The sequence below is a fragment of the Geotrypetes seraphini genome, chromosome 5 (assembly GCF_902459505.1).
Source record: "Geotrypetes seraphini chromosome 5, aGeoSer1.1, whole genome shotgun sequence".
Taxonomy (NCBI): domain Eukaryota; kingdom Metazoa; phylum Chordata; class Amphibia; order Gymnophiona; family Dermophiidae; genus Geotrypetes; species Geotrypetes seraphini.
This window is the reverse complement of record NC_047088.1, coordinates 95220645-95241971: the sequence shown is the minus strand read 5'-3', so window position 1 is coordinate 95241971 and position 21327 is coordinate 95220645. Positions and strand designations below refer to the sequence as shown.

The 21327-nt window shown below is 40.8% G+C and overlaps 2 protein-coding genes across 2 annotated transcripts in view; one reads left to right on the top strand and one right to left on the bottom strand.

The window, feature by feature from the left end:
* LOC117360873 (sulfotransferase family cytosolic 1B member 1-like) overlaps positions 1-21327 on the bottom strand; it is an 88406-nt gene that overhangs the window by 28756 nt on the left and 38323 nt on the right. The gene's annotated exons all lie outside the window — the stretch shown is intronic.
* LOC117360874 (sulfotransferase 1 family member D1-like) overlaps positions 7538-21327 on the top strand; it is a 50650-nt gene continuing 36860 nt past the window's right edge. The window contains exons 1-4 of the mRNA XM_033945419.1: positions 7538-7659; positions 12580-12740; positions 12848-12976; positions 13977-14074. Coding sequence (XP_033801310.1) covers positions 12587-12740; positions 12848-12976; positions 13977-14074 — 381 coding nt within the window. The 5' untranslated portion in view covers positions 7538-7659; positions 12580-12586. The remainder of the gene's footprint in view (positions 7660-12579; positions 12741-12847; positions 12977-13976; positions 14075-21327) is intronic.

Sequence of the window (21327 nt, the reverse complement as noted above, 5' to 3'; positions counted from 1 at the left end):
AATGAATTCAGAAATATTGTGTCATAATAAACTATTTAAATTAACAAGGGGTCCATTGACGATTTTTGTTAACTCTGATTAGTTAGATCATGCCTTTATTTCCTATTTGATTTGCACATCATTGATCGATTGTAAGTGCTGTCTATGACGCTAATTGTATGTATATATTTAATGCACTGTTCTTGAATTGAAAATTAATAAAAAAAGAAACATATATCTATTTAAAAGATTTAAGTTACTATAAAGTTTTGACACGCACAGTTTATAAGCACCAGCCTCGTCATTGGTCCATTTTATATTTTATATTCATAAACTGCTTAATCGTGCTTTATAATTTAGTGTAAACAGTACTCATCTTTTTAGGACTATGTTTCACCACAGGCTGTTTCAAGGATGTCCCCCTTTAAATGCTGGTAATACGGGAAACATTGCACCAGCATGCTAAAAGAGGGAATTCCTTGAAACAGCCTGTGGCGAAACATAGTCCTATGTCAGAAAATGTACAGGCGGAATAGAAGTCACTAATGTAATATAATGTAATGTAAATTAAAGATAAGTATTTAACTTTTGGAAATCTTAAAAGATAAAACTATTTGTAAATGAAATAACACATTTTAATTGAATCACTGACCAATGACAATTCTGATGTGTATAGTCTGCGTGTGTTGAAACCTTTTCACGCAGCAACACCTCCGAGGTCTTAGAGAAGACATCTTAAGACTTTATTGTGAAGTATCTGAGAATGAGAATGTAACACTGGAAGTGGCATTAGGCGGCCTAGAACGCCTATGGAGGCACAATTCACATCAAAGGTAGGCACCAGAAATGTAGGCCTGGAAAACCCTGGCCTACATTTGCCAGAGGTGCAATTCTGAACCTGACGCCATCACTTGATTGATACACTTTTAAGGTGGCCACCGACAACCATGCCGGGTTACAGAATCCAGGCCTATCAGGCTAATTCTATATAGGTCAGAAGAAACGATGCATGCATAAATGAAGTAGTTTACAAGGTTTTAAACAATCAGTAATTGGAGTTAATTGGCAATGATTTGCTGTTACATTGTCAAATGCCCTAGTTGCTATTCTACGAGGGTCATTTCATAAATAATGCACACTATTTTTTTAAATTTACATGTTGTTGTTTTTTAAGTATTTCTTTACAATCCTTCAATATAGTCTCCCTGCTATGCAATGACCGAGTCCCAACGTCTGGGAAGCTTCATTATTCTATCCAAGACACCGTTTTTGATCAGTTGCCGAATGGCTCGGGTACCAGTAGAAAAAAGCTCTTCCAGAGATGCAAAATGATGTCCACGCATAGGTTCTTTCAACTTTGGAAAAAGGTCAAAGTCTGGTGGACTCATGTTTGGACTTTAGGGAGCAGGAGGTAGCACCTCCCAGCCGTATTTGCAGTTTTTCAATGACGGCATTCCCTATGTGTGGGCGAGAGTTTTCTTGAAGAATGAGCGGCCCAGCCAAGAGCAAATGAGGTCGGGTTTTGTGCATTTTTCTGTGCATTTTTGCAAAAAATCACGATAATACACTGCTGTGACATATCTTCCACATGGAACTTTGTTTGTAATGATGATGCCTTCATGATCATAAGCAAAAATCATCATTTGTTTGATTTTTGATTGAGCTTGTCAAAATTTTTTTGGTTGTGGGGAAGATGGAGGTCTCCACTCGTCATTGAAAAACTACACAAATATGGCTGGGAGATGTTACCTCATGCTCCCTACAGTCCAGACATGAGTCTACCAGACTTCGACCTTTTTCCAAAGTTGAAACAACCTATGCGTGGACATCATTTTGCATCTCTGGAAGAGGTTTTTTCCGCTGGTACCTGAGCCTTTCGGCAACTGAACAAAAACGGTTTCTTGGATGGAATAATGAAGCTTCCCGGACATTGGTACTCAGTTATTAAAAAGCAGGGAGACTATATTGAAGGATTATAAAGAAATACTTGATCCAAGATGGTCGCGGTGCAGACGCTCTGAGAGAGACGTTTCTGACCGCTCCATTCCTTTTTCCCTTTACTTGCAAATTGGTTTGCCTTTTTACCTAGGATGCCGAAGAGAAGGGGCAGGAATGCTGCTGGCGCCTCGTGGCACTCCGAAGTGCCCTCCTTCGGCAGGATTGAAGAGATGTTGCGGCGGTTGCAGGAGGCAGCCCTGCCTGAGTCGGGAGCAAGCCCATTGAGAGCACCGAATGGGGGCGAGACCGGCGATGTCTCTCCAGGGCTCGAGACCACCTTGAGCCCCGACCCAAGAGCTCCACCTCCGTGTCCCCGGTTGGCCAGTTTCCCAAGGGTGGAGGAAACCCCGGAGATGGGGGAAGTACTCCCCCATGAGGCAGCAGGATCATCATGGGAGACTGAGGCAGTACTCTCTGTTCAGGGAGTAGCTGCAGAAGAAGCTGGGGGAGGTCATGCAATCGGAGGTGAAAGATTCCAGCCAGGACCTAACCAGGGGAACTTTTCTTCTTTTGACGGTGAGCACTTTAGCATTCAGCAAAGTTTTCCTACTATTGAAAAACCAGCATAAGTGACTTTAGATTCATTGTGGGATTTGATTGTAAATTTCACCAAGACTATTAGTCCCAATTTCCAACATGTTGAAAGGAAATTGATTCAACATTCTAGAGAGCTTAAAGATTTGTCAACGGAAGTGACTATTTCAAAGACTCAAAAGCTTGATCAAGAACTATCTATGGTTAAACAAGTTCAGCAGTCCCTAATTTAAGACAATATCAATTTACGGAAGAAAATTGAGACACTTGAAAATAATTCTAGGAATAATAATTTAAGATTAATTAATTTCCCTAGATTGCCTCGTATAACAACTACACCTAAATTTCAAAGCATGCAACTCCAAGGGCTTTGGCTATGGGAGAAGCATGGGTGGTTCAGGAGGCATTCCCAGAAATTAGGTGCAATGTTATATAATATTGTCATTTGCATGCCAAAGTGCCAGAAATTAGGTGCAAGTATTTACACCAGGGTTCAACAGGCATAAATGCTAGCAACCGAGGTTAGGCTACCTGTTGAACATAGAATCAGCTACAAAATCCTACTTCTAACCTTGAAAATCCATTCGAGTAACCAGCCAGAATTCATTGATAGACTTTTAATCCCTTATAGCCCATCAAAATCACTTCATTCTATGTTACAAAAATCTTCTCGCCAAACCTTCTTTAAAGTTAATCAACACCTTGAGATCTAATAATTTTGCTGTCACCACACCCTCCCTCTGAAACTCACTACCCAATTACTTACGTGTAGAGTCTGCACTAAGCCAATTTAAATCCAAGCTAAAACCTTCTTGTTCCAGGATGCGTTTGGACAATAATTGTCCTTCTAAGGACTAAAATAATGCTCTTCTGTTCTTGTTCCCTTCCTATTGTTTTTCCCTTCTCTGTGTTCTTTTCTCTAAAGATTGTAGTTCTTGCCCTTTTCCCATTTGTTTGAAGTAAGTCTGTATGTCATGTCATTTGTTGTACTAACATACCCTGGTACTGTCTTGAACTGTTAATTTTTAATCTATTTTTATAGTATCTTCTCAGTTTATTATATAGTATTGTTGTGCACTGCCTAGAAGTTTGATTAGGCAGTGTAAGAAATTTTAAATAAACTTGAAACTAAAAATGGCACTTAACCATTGTTTCCTCTAAGCTGAGCAGGAGTCCTCAACCTATAGGCCTGTCAGTACAGGGTGCTGTTTCACTATCACATTTTCAGTGGTGAGAGATAGGCAAGCTCTGCAGGACTCCAGGGAACCTGCTCATCTCTAGTGATGGAAGCAACGCCCACTATTGGCAGCAATGGAGTTGGAGGACTCCCACCCAGCTTAGAGGAAACAGTGTGCTCAGCATGGAACCCTAGTCCAATCCCTCGTACTGAGTCTACTTGACTACTGTAACATCGCCTATTTAGCAATTTCCCAAAAGAACATGCAGCGTTTACAATTGATGCAAAATGCAGCGGTCAAACTGATCTTTGGGCTGAGGAAGTTTGACCACGTGACACCCTACTACCGGCAGCTGCATTGGCTGCCAATGGAGGCTTTCTCCCAGAGGAGCTCAGAATGGTTTACATGAATTTATTCAGGAACTAAAGCATTTTTTTCCGGCGGGCTCACAATCTTTCTAATATGCCTGGGGCAAGGGGGGGATCAGGCGACCTGCCCAGGGTCCCAAGGAGCAGTGTGTGTTTGAACCTAAAATCTGCAGTTCTAACCACTGCACCACAGTTTCAGACAGCATGGTAAAAGATAGCATGCCTGCTTCTGCTTCAAAGCACTACACGGACTTGCCCCTAAATATATAACTGACCTTTTCGTCTTCTCAGCCAACAGACACAAGAGAAGCTCACATTCCAACTTCGTTTCCCCCCCAGTGAGAGGTTGTAAACTGAAAAAACACCATGAACATCTTCTCTCGCACCAAGCAGTATCATGGGGTAAAGACCTAGAACAATTGCTTTCGCCCACTACTTATGAGGAATTTAGGAAACGTCTGAAAACACACCTGTTCCTAAAGTATCTAGACAACTGATCCTTTCTTCTCTCTTCCCTCTATAGCGATTAATTTGTTCTATTGATCACTCTCTCCTCAAAAATGGGTTTCCTGTCCTATTAACCCTCTTTCTTCCTCCCCTCTTAAAGTCAATCAATTTGTACCTTTGCTTAATCTTTGTAAACCGCATAGAACTTCACGGTATTGCGGTATATAAGCTGTTATTATTATTATTATTACCCTATCTATATAGCACAGATCTTTCTGGCACCTACTGGGTGCCATTTATAGAATTCTACTACTACTACTTTTTATTATTTCTATAGCGCTACCAGGCGCATGCGGTGCTGTACATTATACATGCAAGAGACAGTCGCTGCTCGAAAGAGCTTACAATGTAATTATGACAGGCAAACAGGACAAGAAGGGATCCCCATCAGCGAGTTTCCTCTTTTACTTCAGGTCACAGATGTAACCGAACAGTAGGTTCTTAGCTCCCCCCAGACTTGATTAGCAGATTACTAGCCTTCAGATCTTGGTGTAGCACATTATAAGGGCAATTCTATAACTGTAGAACCAGTGGTTATGGGCTACTTTCCTGCATAAATAGTGCCTTAATTGCCACTTACTTGTGCACTAATCTACAAGAGTGTAAGTAAGTTGCATAGCCGCATCTGTGAAAGGGAGTCCAGTGGGGGAAAACTTGCATGGGACATAGGTATGACTCTCATTGATGTCCGTATGCATAGATTTTGGTGGCCCATGCTGGTTGGTGCTACTGTTCTATAATGGAATATGGGTGCCTAGAGGCCATTGTAGAATTGGTGTGAACCATGCTGCATTAATTTATAGAATTTTCACCTATGTTACTTGTGAGTTTTCACCTATGTGACATTATAGAATACTGCTGAGCATACCCCTAGCAATTATGCACATGAATGTTACATTCATAGTAACATAGTACATGACGGCAGAAAAAGACCTGAACGGTCCATCCAGTCTGCCCACCAGTCATACCCATCAAAAATTCATGATTAAATTAACTTGTCTCTTTTTTGATATGCCTGGAAAACAGACTGCAAAGTTCATCTGGCATTGTCCTAGGCTCCAAATGATGAAGCCGTCTAAGCTCTCTCCAGCCTATCTAACCATCCCGCCCACAGGATATATAGTAACATAGTAAATGACGACAGTAACATAGTAAATGACGGCAGACATTCATGCTTGTAAGTGCTAGTATCCCATAATATCAGTGCATAAATGATTCTTACATATAGGCACTAACAGGCAGTGGCGTACCATGGGCGGGGTGGGGAGAGGAAGTCCGTCTGGATGCAGACCATAAGGGGGAAAATGGTGGTACTAGGGTGTGTCAGTTTTGGAGATGCCATAAAAAGCACTAGTAAAAAAAAATGGTACAATTTCATGTAGAAAATCAACAACTAGCTTCAAATTTTGTGTACAATATTATTTACTTACCTGGAATTTCAAGGAAATTATGCAAAAATACACAAATTACTGCTTGCCCTGGATTGTTAGCATGGAATGTTACTTCTACTGTATTTGGGGTTTTGCCAGGTATTAGTATATTTATTTATTTATTTCTTCACTCATTCAATTTTCCATACCTTTCTCCCAGAGGAGCTCAGAATGGTTTACATGAATTTATTCAGGAACTAAAGCATTTTTTTCCGGCGGGCTCACAATCTTTCTAATATGCCTGGGGCAAGGGGGGGATCAGGCGACCTGCCCAGGGTCCCAAGGAGCAGTGTGTGTTTGAACCTAAAATCTGCAGTTCTAACCACTGCACCACAGTTTCAGACAGTATGGTAAAAGATAGCATGGCAAATATTGTCTGACAAAGATGGCAAAACAAAGTTAACAAGGCATGGTAAAAATATAATATGACAAAACATGGTATGGTGAGACATAGCATGGCGAGCATAGTTCAGCAAAACATAGCATGGTAAACATAGTATGATCAACACTTCTGTAGAGGATAGGACACTATACTACTCATATATCAAAAATATGCAAATTTGTGCCCAGTTAATTTTGTACACAGTGGGACAGTATGATGACATGATTAGCAAAAATGGTTAGGCAAGCATGCATGATGAAACATAGGATGGAAGACATGGAATGGCAAACATTGTATGGCAAACATGGTATGAGAGATCGTAGCAGGGCAAACATAGTATGGTAAATATGGTGTATAGTAAAGTATAGTAGGACAAGCATGGAGAACAGTGTGACAGAGTGTGGACTTTTGTCAGAAGTCATAGGAATGTGGATTGGTGTACTCTCATAGTAAACTGGATTGGCCACCACTGGGCTACTGGTTACTGGGCTAGATGGACCATTGGTCTGACCCAGTAAGGCTATTCTTATGTTCTTATGTTTACATGCTCCGATAATAGTTTTTATGTGTATGCATTGCATATAAATGCCTTTTCTGCCTCAATTATCAATTTATCTTATGTATTTACCTATATCGACACTAACACATTAGTTTCATTTTCTCATTCACAGATTTTCAACCTAGCATCATGTCATCATAGCAATAATCTAATAATGAAAATGTCCAAAAGAAAAACAATACCACAAGTTCGGACTCGTTTACATCATTTGGTGGGATCATGCGGAGAACTACCTGTAGCTGAACTACCAGCTGTCAGGGATCTCATTAGATATGGGTTATATTTGGGAGACATCAGTGATCAAGACAAAATTACACCACCGATGAACTGGTCAATGAATTAACGATCAAGTAGAAACATAATTCAGACAAAAACCTAGGGATAGTTATAGAAAGATTTTCTTGAATTGGAAAGGCTATTTGTATGTCTTCAGCAAGTAAACCTGCACCAACCTTTCAAACCTCCTGTAGAGTTGACTTGGCTGCCCTTGAACTATGGAAGTTATACAATCACAAAGTTATAAAGAGATCTCACTAACTAAGTGACTCAGCAGAATTTGTTTACATACGGGAGACATCTGAGTGCAGACCTGCCTTAACAAGCTGAGGTGATTAGGATATACCCAGTGCAAAAGATCACAGAAAGTATATATGCGTTTTACATTCTTCAATGAAAAACCAGGAGCTCTGTAGTGTCTGAGAAGCCACAAACAGGTACATGACAGGTACACTTATTTGTTTTTGAAAATGAATTATATAAGACAGGGGTGTCCAATGTCGGTCCTCGAGGGCCGCAGTCCAGTCGGATTTTCAGGATTTTCCCAATGAATATACATGAGGTCTATTTGAATGCACTGCTTTCATTGTATGCTAATAGATCTCATGCATATTCATTGGGGAAATCCTGAAAACCCGACTGGATTGCGGCCCTCGAGGACTGACATTGGACACCCCTGATATAAGAGATCAATCTCAAAAAATACTTTTTCATAGAAAGGGTAATGAATGTGTGGAATGGCCTCCTTGTGTGGAATGGCCTCCTGGTAGAGCTAGTGGAGATGAAAAATGTATCTGAATTCAAGAAAGCTTGAGATAAATACATTGCATCTCTGAGAGAAAGGAAGGGATAGTAGGATGTTTCAATTTTGGAGGTGTCATAATTTAAAAAAGCACTAGTGAAAAAAAAGGTAACAATTCCATGTGGAAAATCAGCTAGCTTTAAATTGTATGCAATATGTTATTTATACACTGCACACAATTTCTAGGAAAATTATGCAAAAATATACAAATTACTGGAATTACTGAAACTCTTCAGAATTCTGCAGCTAGTTTTTTTTGTAAAGTCTTCATTGGCTTCCTATTCAGTATAGGTATAAGTTCAAAATTTTATGTTTAACTTTTAAGACTTTACATTTTAGCATGCCCTTTTATTTGGCTAATATCGCTATTCCATATACTCCATTTTACAAAGTAACATAGTAAATGATGGCAGATAAAGACTCGAATGGTCCATCCAGCCTTCCCAACCTGATTCAATTTAAATTTTTTCTTCATAGCTATTTCTGGGCAAGAATCGAAAGCTCTACCCGGTGCTGTGCTTGGGTTCCAACTGTTGAAGTCTCCGTCAAAGCTCACTCCAGCCCATCTACACCCTCCCAGCCATTGAAGCCCCCCCAGCCCATCCTCAACCAAAAGGCTATATACAGACATATACCGTGCAAGTCTGCCCAATACTGACCTTAGTTCTTTAATAATTACTATTATTTTCTGATTCTAGATTCTCTGTGTTCATCCCACGCTTCTTTGAACTCTGTCACCGTTTTCCTTTTCACCACCTCTCTCAGGAGCGCATTCCAAGCATCCACCATCCTCTCCGTAAAGAAGAATTTCCTTACATTGCTCTTGAATCTACCACCCCTCAACCTCAAATTATGTCCTCTGGTTTTACCATTTTCCTTTTTCTGGAAAAGATTTTGTTCTACGTTAATACCTTTCAAGTATTTGAACATCTGAATCATATCTCCCCTGTCCCTCCTTTCTTCTAGGGCAGGGATGTTAAAGTCCCTCCTTGAGGGCTACAATCCAGTCGGGTTTCCAGGATTTCCCCAATGAATATGCATGAGATCTATTAGCATACAATGAAAGCATTGCAAGCAAATAGATCTCATGCATATTCATTGGGGAAATCCTGAAAACCTAACTGGATTGCGGCCCTCGAGGAGGGACTTTGACACCCCTGTTCTAGGGTATACATATTCAAGTTTTCCTGTCTCTCCTCATACGTCTTCTGGCGCAAACCTCTTATCATTTTCGTCACCCTCCTCTGGACTGCTTCAAGTCTTCTTACGTCCTTCGCCAGATACGGTCTTCTAACAATTGTGTTCATTGGGTTCACTTTTTCTTAGCACCTACTGTATGCTGTGGAATAGCCTACCTCCCTATTTACGGTCTGAATTACTTTTTCCTAAATTTAAAGCATTATTTAAAGCTCATTTTTTTTTTTCAAATCACATTTACCCCCTTTTACAAAACTATAGCGCAGCCTTTAGCGCCGGCCGCGGTGGTAACAGTTCTGATGCTCACAGAATTCCTATGAGCATCGGAGCTGCTACTGCCACGACTTGTGCTAAAAACCATGCTACAGTTTTATAAAAGGGGGGGAGGGGGTTAATGTTAACACATCGTGGTAATATTATTTGGTAGACAGTTTTGGCTGTCTTTCAGACTAAATGCATACATAGGTTTGAATTATGATTTTATTTGAAAATAGTTTGGAATGTTTGGTCTTGTAATGAATGATTTTTTTCTTACCTATCAATATTTGGCGTTCTTTAATTGATTTAGGCCCTCTTCTATTAAACGGCGCTAGTAGTTTTTAGCGTAGAGAGCCGCGCTGAATGGCCCGCACTGCTCCCGATGCTCATAGAGTTCCTATGAGCGTCGAGAGCAGCGCGGTTCTCTGTGCTACAAACTGCTAGCACAGTTTAATAGAAGAGGGGGGTTAGTATTTTATATTTTATTGTAAGCCGCTTTGACCTTTTTGTAATGGCAGAGTTAGGTCCAGGGAGGAGTGTGAGGACCTGCAAAGGGACCTGGACAAGCTGGAAGACTGGGCAAACAAATGGCAAATTCGCTTTAATGTGGAAAAATGCAAGGTCATGCATATAGGGAAAAAGAACCCGTTGTTCAACTACAAATTGGGGGGGGGGGGCATTGTTGGGAGACAGCAGACTTGAGAGAGACTTGGGTGTGCTGGTGGATGCATCACTGAAGCCATCTGCACAGTGCGCAGCAGCCTCGAAAAAAGCCAACAGGATGCTGGGCATCATAAAGAGGGGCATAACAACCAGGACGCGGGAAGTCATCATGTCATTGTATCGAGCGATGGTGCGTCCACATCTGGAATACTGCGTTCCATATTGGTCGCCGCACCTCAAGAAGGACATGGCGGTACTTGAGAGAGTCCAAAGGAGAGCAACGAAACTGGTAAAAGGGCTGGAGCACTGCCCATACGCCGAGAGGTTGGATAGGCTGGGGCTCTTCTCTCTGGAAAAAAGGAGGCTCAGGGGAGATATGATAGAGACCTTCAAGATCATGAGGGGCATAGAGAGGGTGGATAGGGACAGATTCTTCAGACTGAAGGGGACAACAAGTACGAGGGGGCATTCGGAGAAACTGAAGGGAGATAGGTTCAAAACAAATGCAAGGAAGTTTTTTTTCACCCAAAGGGTCGTGGACACTTGGAATGCGCTACCGGAGGAAGTGATCAGGCAGAGTACGGTACAGGGATTCAAACAGGGATTGGACGGATTCCTGAGGGATAAAGGGATCGTGGGATACTGAGGGAAGAGCTGGGATGTAACACAAGTATAGAAAGCTAACCAGGTAATAAGTATAGAAACCCAACCAGGTCGTGCATGTGCAAGACCGGAGGGTTAGGACTTCGATGGGAAGATAGGACTTCAATGAGAAACCAAGGTGGCAAGGGAGCCCCTTCTGGTGATTCAGACAGGTCGTGACCTGTTTGGGCCGCCGCGGAAGCGGACTGCCGGGCAGGATGGACCTATGGTCTGACCCGGCGGAGGCACTGCTTATGTTCTTATGTTCTTACAAATACTCTGATAATAGTTTTTATGTTTGCATTGCATTTTAATGCTTTTGGGCCTCAATTTTTCTTATGTACCCATATTGACACTAACACATTGTTCTCATTTCTCATTCACAGGTTTTCAGTATAGCATGATCATAGCTATAATCTAATATTGAAAATGTCCAAAAAGAAATACAAGATTGCAAGTTTGGACTCATTTGCATCAATTGGGGCCCATTTACAAAGCCACGGTAGCAAGGCTGCTGCGGTAAATGCCCCAAAGCCTGTTCAATAACTATGGGCTTTGGTGTATTTACCACAACTTTGTAAAAGGGGCCCTTGGAGGAATCAGGCAGAGAATTACCTGTACCTGAACTACCAACTGGAAGGGATCTAATTAGATATGGGTTATATTTGAGAGACATCTGTGATCAAAACAGATGAAATTACAATGAGCTAACAATTGGATTACTTGTCCAGTGGTACAAAGCAAATCCAAGATTCAGTGATCCTGTTATAAACAGGCCCCAAGAAAAACCTAAGATTTGCCAAAATATCTATAACAATCCAAAAAACAATTGACAACTGAATTTCAATCCTACTCCGAACAAACACTGGCGGCGACAGTATCCCTTTAGGACTCAGATAAGTTGGATTGGTCTCACGGTCTCAACATTTTATTAGATCATATTTAACTTAGGGTTCCTTTTACTAAGGTGCGCTAGCGGTTTTAGTGCACGCACAAAATTACCACGCGCTATAGCACGCACTAGCAAAATTATTACCGCCTGCTTAAAAGGAGGTGGTAGCGGCTAGCGCGTGCGGCAATTTGGTGTGCGCTATTCCACGCGTTAAGGCCCTAGCGCACCTTTGTAAAAGGAGCCCTTAGTGATCTTTTTCACCTTAAGTAAATTATTAAAGCAAATCAATGGATAGTTTGGAGATTTATAACTTCATTTGTTTCCTTCTCACTGAAGCAACGCTGTGTGTCTTTTTGAGAAAAAATTTTTTTGTCACATATATTTTATTATTAATATTTAAAATAATTGCAAACAAATAAGACTTAATGATGTATGGGACAGAACTTATTTGATGTTCTAGTCTGGTGCTTGTCACCTATGAGTTGTCTGCCCGAGGTGAAAAACTGAAAAATGATTTGTTCGGTTTACCCAGTACTGAAGTCTTTATATTAATATTGATATTGTGGCTCAATATAGACACCAGTATTTGTTCTGAGTAGGACTGAAATTCAGTTGCCAATTGTTTTTTGGCCTGTTATAAACAGCCATGTTAGAATTAAAGCAAAGTTGAAATTCATGTTGGAATAAGCCAGAAAAGTAGGCAGAGCAAAACTGGAGGAGAAAGATGGATTGACACGCCCTAATAGTAGATAGCATGGATAGGCAGACTAGATAGACCATTTGGCCTTTATCTGCTTTCATAGTTTCTCTGTTTTTTCTATCTTTCTGTTTATGAACTATAGAATGAAGGTAGCAACTCCTAGGAGCCCAGGATTGGAGAATCAATATTACTGTATTGACCCTGGCTTGTTTAGTTTCAGGATGGAGAATGCTGAAAATTCCTTCAAGCTACAAGAGGATACTGTCCTCTTTCATAATATCCCAATGTCAAAGATTATAGTCAACAACTGGGAACAAGTGGAAAGTTTCCAGGCCAGACCAGATGATCTTATCATATCCACATACCCCAAAGCAGGTGAGACTTTCTCTCCTTTTCAGTGCTATTTCCCAAAAGATCTCTAAGATGTCTAAGGTAATTACAAGGCTTGAACAAGTTCTTGTATCTGGTTTGTATTTCATCAGGGACTACATGGATGAGTGAAATTGTAGATATGATCTACAACAATGGGGATGTGACAAAGTCTTCCCAAGCCCCCATTTACTGTCGAGTACCGTACATGGAGTTTATTATGCCTGAGGAGAATATGTCAGGTACATATCAACACAAGTTGATGATACTGATGGTGGAGATGATGAATCTGTTGTTGATGACTGATGACAGTGAGGAAACTATCAGAACAGAAAGTGACTACACCACATTTTGGAAGAAACTGAAAACCCTTCTTTTTGATAACTGATCTCTACATGTATCTAAATTCAACCTCTTCTGACTCGTTCCCTCCTCCTCCTCCCTTTCCAGAAACTCCATTCTACTATGTCTAGGTTTTGCCCTAATCCCAATTCCCTCTAAATTCCTCCTCTTCCTAATTGAACCTTTCATGTTCTATATAATTCCTTCTTGATGTAAGTTGAGCCTATTTAGGTATTGAGCGACACACAAATAACAGATTAGATTAGATTACAGTAGATTAGATTAGGGTGGATGGTGACAATAGTTATGGGTAATGGATGATGATAAAAAAAATAATGATAATGGTACAGTATGGTGATGATAGTTCATGAATAATGATAATGGGATGTTAATAGTAAATCAGAGACAGAGGCAATGATGGATCATAATGATGCTTTTTCTGCTGCTACTATATACCATGATGACACCAATTATGGTTCAGGGATGATGGCATTGATAATTTCGAATTGGCAATGTTAATTGGTGTTATTTATGGATCATGGCCAGGGACGAGGAATCACAAATGAAGGCTTTGATGATGTTGATATGTATGATTCTACTGATGATATTGACAGTAATAATGCCTGACATCTTCAAAGTTCAGGACAAACTATTCATTTCTGATTATATAGTTTGATTAACATCTCATATTTCTGGAAACCATCTGCAATGTACATGAAAGCTTCCAAATTTATGATTTTTTGATAATCTTGCTGATCATACTGATAACAGAGGTATTGATTATAGATGATGGGTAATGATGTTAACAATGACACATGTAATACAGTTCTGTCTATGGACTTCATCCACAATATCATTAATACAAGTAATTTACATTGTTCATATAAAATTTGGTTTTAGGAATACAACAGTTGAATAACATGGCATCACCTAGACTCATAAAGACCCATCTCCCTGTCCAGCTGCTTCCTAAGTCTATGTGGGAGAACAAGTGTAAGGTAAACACTACCAAGTGATATTTCAGGAGAGTGGCCAGAATTGGTGGGTTTCACATAATGTATCTGTGCCACTCTCTAACATCTACCACAAATTAGGCCCCAAGGCCTCCTGAAGGCCTCACTTGCACCTGTACACATGTTCCCACTTTGATAACGCCCCTTCTGCCAACTGGGCTCCTGCTTGCTCTGGGCAGACATTATGCCCACAAGCTATTTCAAAAATAGTTTATGGGGATGTTGAGATCTCACAAAAGCCTAAGATCGCAGAATTTTCCTGAAAGAAAAGTATTATAGTCTGCTTATTAAAAAATTTGGTATCCTGTGGTGAATCACTTACCTGGATCATTAATTATCTCAGACATGTACAGCACCATTTTAGAAAAGTCATGGATGTTGGTTTATAGATGTTTTAGCAAAATGACTAGAGCCTGTGACACATTTTACAAATGCAGGACTAAACACAGATGCCTATTGTAAAATTGATATATCTCTACACCCTGATCGAGGTGTACTAAAAGCCTTTAGAAACATATATTACATCAACAGTGACTTTTCTGGTTCATTTATTGGAGCAATCTGTACTAACATAGCATAAGTCTTTATTTATATATCGCAAAAGCCTTTCTGTGCTGATCATGACTGCATATTTGACTACTTTTGTTTAAAGAATACACATATTAGTTGTTTAAGTTCTGACCCCTGATGTAGGCATTTGTAAAACACGGGCCATGTCGGGTCTTGAAATAAAGTTGCTTCCCTGAGCCCGTGATTGCTTTGTTTTTCCATTTGAGGCCCCCCACTTTACTTAAAATTATTGTTTTTAGGGCTCCGATGGGGGGGCATGGGGGGAACCCCCCCACTTTACTTAATAGACATCGCGCCGCGTTGTGGGGGCGTTGTGGGGGGTTTGGGGGGTTGTAACCCCCCACATTTTACTGAAAACTTCACTTTTTCCCTGTTTTTAGGGAAAAAGTTAAGTTTACAGTAAAATGTGGGGGGTTACAACCCCCCAAACCCCCCATAACGCCGGCGCGATGTCTATTAAGTATAGTGGGGGGGTTCACCAACAAAACCCCCCTAAAAACAGTAATTTTGAGCGGTGCGCACCTCCGCACTGCGCTCAATTGTCCAGGCGCGCCTTTGTCTTGCGCGCCGTTGTCTATGAACCCCTCTACACTTCTCCTGTTTGCATTTTGGACCTATATGGTTTGGTTTGGTTTTCCCTCTGTTACATTATTTTTAAAAGGGTACCTAAAGGGGCCCTTGAAGCAGAAAATGGTCCACAAGAGCTCACACCATCATGTCTTGCCTCATCAGGACAAGTACAAATGCAATGCAAGATTCCTGTTGGTAAAGTAATAAATCATATGGAAGGCACATTCTGAATATACAGCTTAAAAGTTTAATATATACCTTCAAATATGTGCTTGGAGGTTTGTTGCTGTTAGATGCCATCAACTTGTGCTCGAGCCCTAGAGACTTGATGAATTGCGGATCTAAAAAGAAATTGGTTTTGTGCTAGTCCGGAAGGGTCATCCAGCGTCATCCCTATGGTTGTTTTCAACGTGTCCAGCCATCTGATTGCAGGTCGCCCTCTTCGCCTGGTTCCTTTGATCTTCCCAAACATGATGTCCTTTTCCAGTGATCTCTCTCTTCTGATGGTGTGACCAAAATAAGACAGTCGTAATTTCATCATTTGGGTTCCGGTTTGATCTCTTCCAGAGTCGATTTGTTACTTCTTCTGGTGAATCACGGCATGCCTAAAATCCTTCTTCTAGAATGACAAAATGGTGGCTATGCTACCAACTGGAACCTTCAATATATTATACAGCGAAAAAATTGTTCCAGGAAATATTAATCTCCAAAATTCATAAGGAGAACATAAGATACACGATCCTCAGAGGGTGAAATTACCCACAGGTTCAAGTGAGAGAAACTCACTAAACCACGATCTTCACTGGATCACACCCGTATCTTCTTTTATCTTTTTTAGTTTTTTTGTACTTTTTACCAAATATACTTTTTAAAGTTCTTTTAATCCATAACTTAAATAGTTTAATAATCTACTTAGCTTGCTGGTTTATAAAGGGGAGGCGCTCCCCTTTATAAACCAGCAAGCTAAGTAGATTATTAAACTATTTAAGTTATGGATTAAAAGAACTTTAAAAAGTATATTTGGTAAAAAGTACAAAAAAACTAAAAAAGATAAAAGAAGATACGGGTGTGATCCAGTGAAGATCGTGGTTTAGTGAGTTTCTCTCACTTGAACCTGTGGGTAATTTCACCCTCTGAGGATCGTGTATCTTATGTTCTCCTTATGAATTTTGGAGATTAATATTTCCTGGAACAATTTTTTCGCTGTATAAAATCCTTCTTCGGCACCAAAGCTCAAATGAGTCAATCTTCTTTCTGTTTTGTTTCTGTGGAGGGGCATAATCAAAACATCCTGAGGTTGTGGGTTCAAACTCACACTGCTTCTTGTGACCCTAGGCAAGTCACTTAATCCCCCCATTGCCCCAGGTACATTAGATAGATTGTGAGCCCACTGGGACAGACAGGGAAAATTGCTTGAGTGCCTGAATAAACTCATGTAAACCGTTTTGAGTTCTCCTGGGAGAACGGTATACAAAACTGAATGAATGAATGAATAAATAAATAAAGTGTTCCACAATATTTGTGGTCTTCTAACCTGTGAGAGTTTCAGCCCTTGGTAGTGAAAGTTACAGTAATCAAGTTGTAAAATGACAAGAGAATGGCTAAGAAGGTGCAAAAGTCCTCTGGTCAAACTGCCTGAAGTTGTCTAAGAGTATAAATAATGATTTCCATATGATATCAGATATACTAATCCAGTATCAGGCATCTATCTAGTGAGACTTCAAGAAGTTTCACTGAGTTCTGCAAGGGAATCTGGACCATAAAAATAGATGGGAGGGTGAAAAGAACTTAGTACAGCTGGTAATATATAACTGGAGGTCAACAGATGTCTTTCAAAGGTCAGGTACTAGGGACCTGGATTGGCCACTGTGAGAATGGGCTACTGGGCTTGATGGACCATTGGTAAGACTATTCTTATGTTCTTATGGTCTTAGTTGGCTTCAGCTTCAGTCTATTGCCAGCAATCCAGTCAGCTATTCTATTAAGTTTGTAAGAGATATTGGACATCCATGCAGAAGAAGGTGGATCAGGGATAGAAAGGAGTTGAATTTCATTAGTATTGATGAAAACTGTGAAATCTTGTGATTGGATCAGGAGTGCTATGGGGGCAAGGAATATATTTTAACCCCTGCCCCCCCAAAAACAAACAAACAAACAAAACAAAACAAAAAACAACAGGGCTCAAACTAAGGCACTCTGTAGAAGGACAAAGTAGTCTAGGACCAAGCAATCATGAATGATCTGTTCCAGGTATGAGCAGAACCATTCTAAGATCATTCCAAAAATAAGGAGGTCATCAAGTTTATTAAGGATGATAGAATCATCAACAAAGTCAATGACAGCAGATGGATTAAGAGGAAGCAGAAAAATGTCCCTACCCCTATACAAAATAAATGTAATGAAATAAGTAAGGGGAAGTGGAGTATGTTCTGTGCAGTAGTGGGACCATTATCCAGTTTGTCTGGGATGCAAGGTATCCTTGTACAGATAGGAAGTAAGCTGGCTTGCTACTGTTTTTTTTCCAGCAATTTTGGCTATAAATGGAGGACTGGAAATTGGATGATAATTTGAAGCAACTGCAGGGTCAACTATAGCGGCCTTTAGACAGGGGTGAATGGTTCTTGTCTCTACATGCTGGATCACAGTCACCGCACCTCCCGGATCCCTCCACCGAAGCAGGTCGCAGCCAGATGGGCCTCCATGCACTTCTGGTTGCTTTCAGGCCAGGGCACTGGATGTAGTTTGCCAATGGCTGGAAAGTTTGTGAGACACTGTACTAGGCCGCCATATGAATAGCAATATATCAAATGCTTGTGAATAAATAAATATTATTTATAAATTCTTAAATTGGGGGAGGAGGGGCTAGAAGCCAGGACAATAACTGAAAGTGCCACAAAGCTTGCATCAGCCCAACTTAAATGGCTAATTGTAAAAAAAAAAAAAATCTAGAATCCTGTAACAAAGGCTCGAGGTTTTAAAAAGTGCTCCAGGCCTATTTTTTTGTGGTGGTTCGGGCCATGGGAAGTTGTGGGCCTGGGTGAGGTCTGAAGATGTGCCACGTAGTGTGAGTCAGATCAGGGATGCGCCTTTGACAGGTGATGTCATCCCGTCAGCTCAGGGATGGCGTCCCTGTCTTGGCGCATGCCCAGTGTAGGTTTGCCAGCTGATTGTGCCAGTTAAGTTTTATTTTATTTAAAAGTTAAAGTTTTGCAGCAGGAGGCCGCTGAAGACCGGAGGAGCTATGGACAGTGGGGGGAGAGGCATCAGAAAGCCTTCCCTGAAGAATTTTGCAGTTTGGTGCACACAGTTTGTTGATTTTGAATCGTGCTGGCATGAGGGAGCTGACAGTGTTGGTGGCTGTCATGGTGACAGCTCGTGCTGTCAGCTGGCTCGTGCACGGGCTGAAAATCAATTTAAAAAGAAGTTTTAAGAATATTTAAAAGTTTTGAAGTCTTCTTTCAGGTATGAGTTGTGGTTTATTTTATTTTTTGTGAGGTTTGGCTTGATTATTGTATGCTTTTGTTCAGTTTTGTGTGGTTTTATATTACTGATCTCTACACTGCACCGTGTTCTCGTGCAAAGATCAGTAACAGCTGTTCAGGATTCCAACTGTCAGTTTTGACAGTTTGGATGGATTCTCTGGTCAGGAAAGATGTATTTGCTATACCTAGTGACTTATGTGAGGTAAATATTGATGATTGTATTATTGGTATATAGTTAGAGGGTTTTTTGGAAGGTTATGATGTGGCTCTTGGTTTCTGGTATCTGTACTAAAGGTTTTAAGGTTAAAAGTTGGTTTGCGCTGGTTACTCAATCTGTATGTAGTTCTGTGAGAGTTTTCTGTGACTAATTTAAAGTTTCTTTTTGTTAATTAGGGTTGTCTTGTAGTTAAATTCTTCTGGTTTGAGTATTAGAATAACAAATTTTAGGTGAGAAATTAATTCTCTGCAGTGAGGAATTTTCTTCTCTGTCAGCAGGGTTTTCTCTAATGTAAAATAATTTGTAGCTTCTGAGAATTAAAGTAATTGAGGTAATATTATTTATAGCCTTATTGGTAGAGTAAAATATTGGTAAACTGATTTTTGTAGAAAGTTCTTCAGCTGTGTCTGAAGTGAGGCTTGTGGCTGTGAATTTTGTTAAAGGATTTTTTTCCTCCCTTAAATTATACAGATTTGTCTGAAAGTGTTTGGTGGCTAAATTCTAAGGGCTCCTTTTACTAAGCTGTGATAGAGGTTTTAGCGTGTGCACTAGACGCTAACGCCAGCATTGAGCTGGCATCAATTCTAGCCATGTAGCGTGGGTTTAGTGCACGTGGCAATTCTGCGTGTGTTAAAAACACTATTGCAGCTTAGTAAAAGGAGCTCTAAGTCTCCTTGGAATTTTGAGACTTGTTGTATTGACTTTGGTTACAGGCTTGAACACTGGAAAAATTCTTGTTACACCTGTATGAGAAAAATAATTTTTGGTAAAGAAGTTTGTTACTGGAATATTTTTATGTCACATTTCATCTCTGATGTTGGAATTTATGTTTTGATAAACTGTTTCTGTAGAGGAAGAGAGATTAAATTTGATTTATTTTCCCTGACAGAACTCTGATTTAAGCTGTGCTGTGTTGTTTTATTTGTCAATTGTCTTTGATGGTCATAGTTAAGAGGGAGGGATTAGAATAAGGAAACCTAATTATCTTTTCATTTATATAGATCAGTAAGGGAAATCTTTTTTTTTAGTGAGCTTTAAAGTTTTCCCTCATTTGAATTTTAAAGTATAGGGAGTAGGTTGACAGGAACTTCAATCAAACGTGCACTTAAGAGAAGGGTACCCAACAAAAGAATAAATCTGAGAGTGGAACAGACAGAAGTGAGGATACAGGATCCAAGTATGATTACCATTTTTTAAATAAATCAGGAAGATTGTCTCCTGCAAAGAGAAACTTCAGAGGAATATTCAAGGTGTGAAATATTAAATGATTATTCCTCAGACTGACTTTACTTAACTGATTAAATTAATGAGTAATTTTTCCTCAATGGGAAGACTTCTGGAAAAAATTAATTCAGCTGGTGTACAAATTCTCATTTATTTAATTAATTGCATTTAATTTATTTATTTAATTAATTGTATTTATTTATTTAATTTGATTTCTATCCTGTCCTCCCAGTAGCTCAGAACGGCCTATAAGCAAACATTCACAGTGGAATACATTTGGACAGTACAAAGACTATACAGTATTTTAAGTACAAGGACTACCGTATTTTCATGCATATAACGCGCGCATTATACACGATTTTACAAACCGTGCATAACCTTGCGCGTTATACACGTGAGCGCGTTTTACAACTTTTTTTTTCAATCCGATCGGCATCCCCCCTGCGAACCGGCATCCTCCCCCCCGGCTCGCGTCACCCCCCCCCTCCCCCGCGATCCTACATCCCCCCAGCACCAAACATCTCTTACCCGATTGGGCACCGGCACCAGCACTAATGCACAGGACGTGCCAGTGCCAGTGCCCGAAGATCCTTCCTCGTTGGTTTGGGCTGGGCTGGGCTGGGCGGTGCGGTGCAGGAGAGATCCTCCTTCTTCCTGCGCTGGGCTGGACTAGGTTTTGACATTTGCGCATGCTCAAAGCCTTCTGGTCTCGCTCTCTATCTCGGAGAGAGCGAGACCAGAAGGCTTTGAGCATGCGTAAATGCTCAAAGCCCAGTCCAGCCCGGCGCAGGAAGAAGGAGGATCTCTCCTGCACCGCACCACCCAGCCCAGCCCAGCCCAGCCCAGCCCAAACCAACGAGGGAGGATCTTCGGGCACTGACAATGGCACGTCCTGTGCATTGGTGCTGGTGCCGGTGCCCAATTGGGTAAGAGATGTTTGGTGCTGGGGGGATGTAGGATCGCGGGGGAGTGGGGTGACGTGAGCTGGGGGGGAGGATGCCGGTTCGGAGTAGGCGGGAGGAGGTTTTAGCATGCATAGATGTTTCTCCATTTCCGAGCGGAGGAGGCGGGTGGGGGTGTTCAGGGTTAGCTTGGATTCTATGTAGGCTGGGGGGGTGGCGTAGATTCTTTTATGTGCTATTACCAGGGCCTTGAATGCACAGCATTGGTTAATC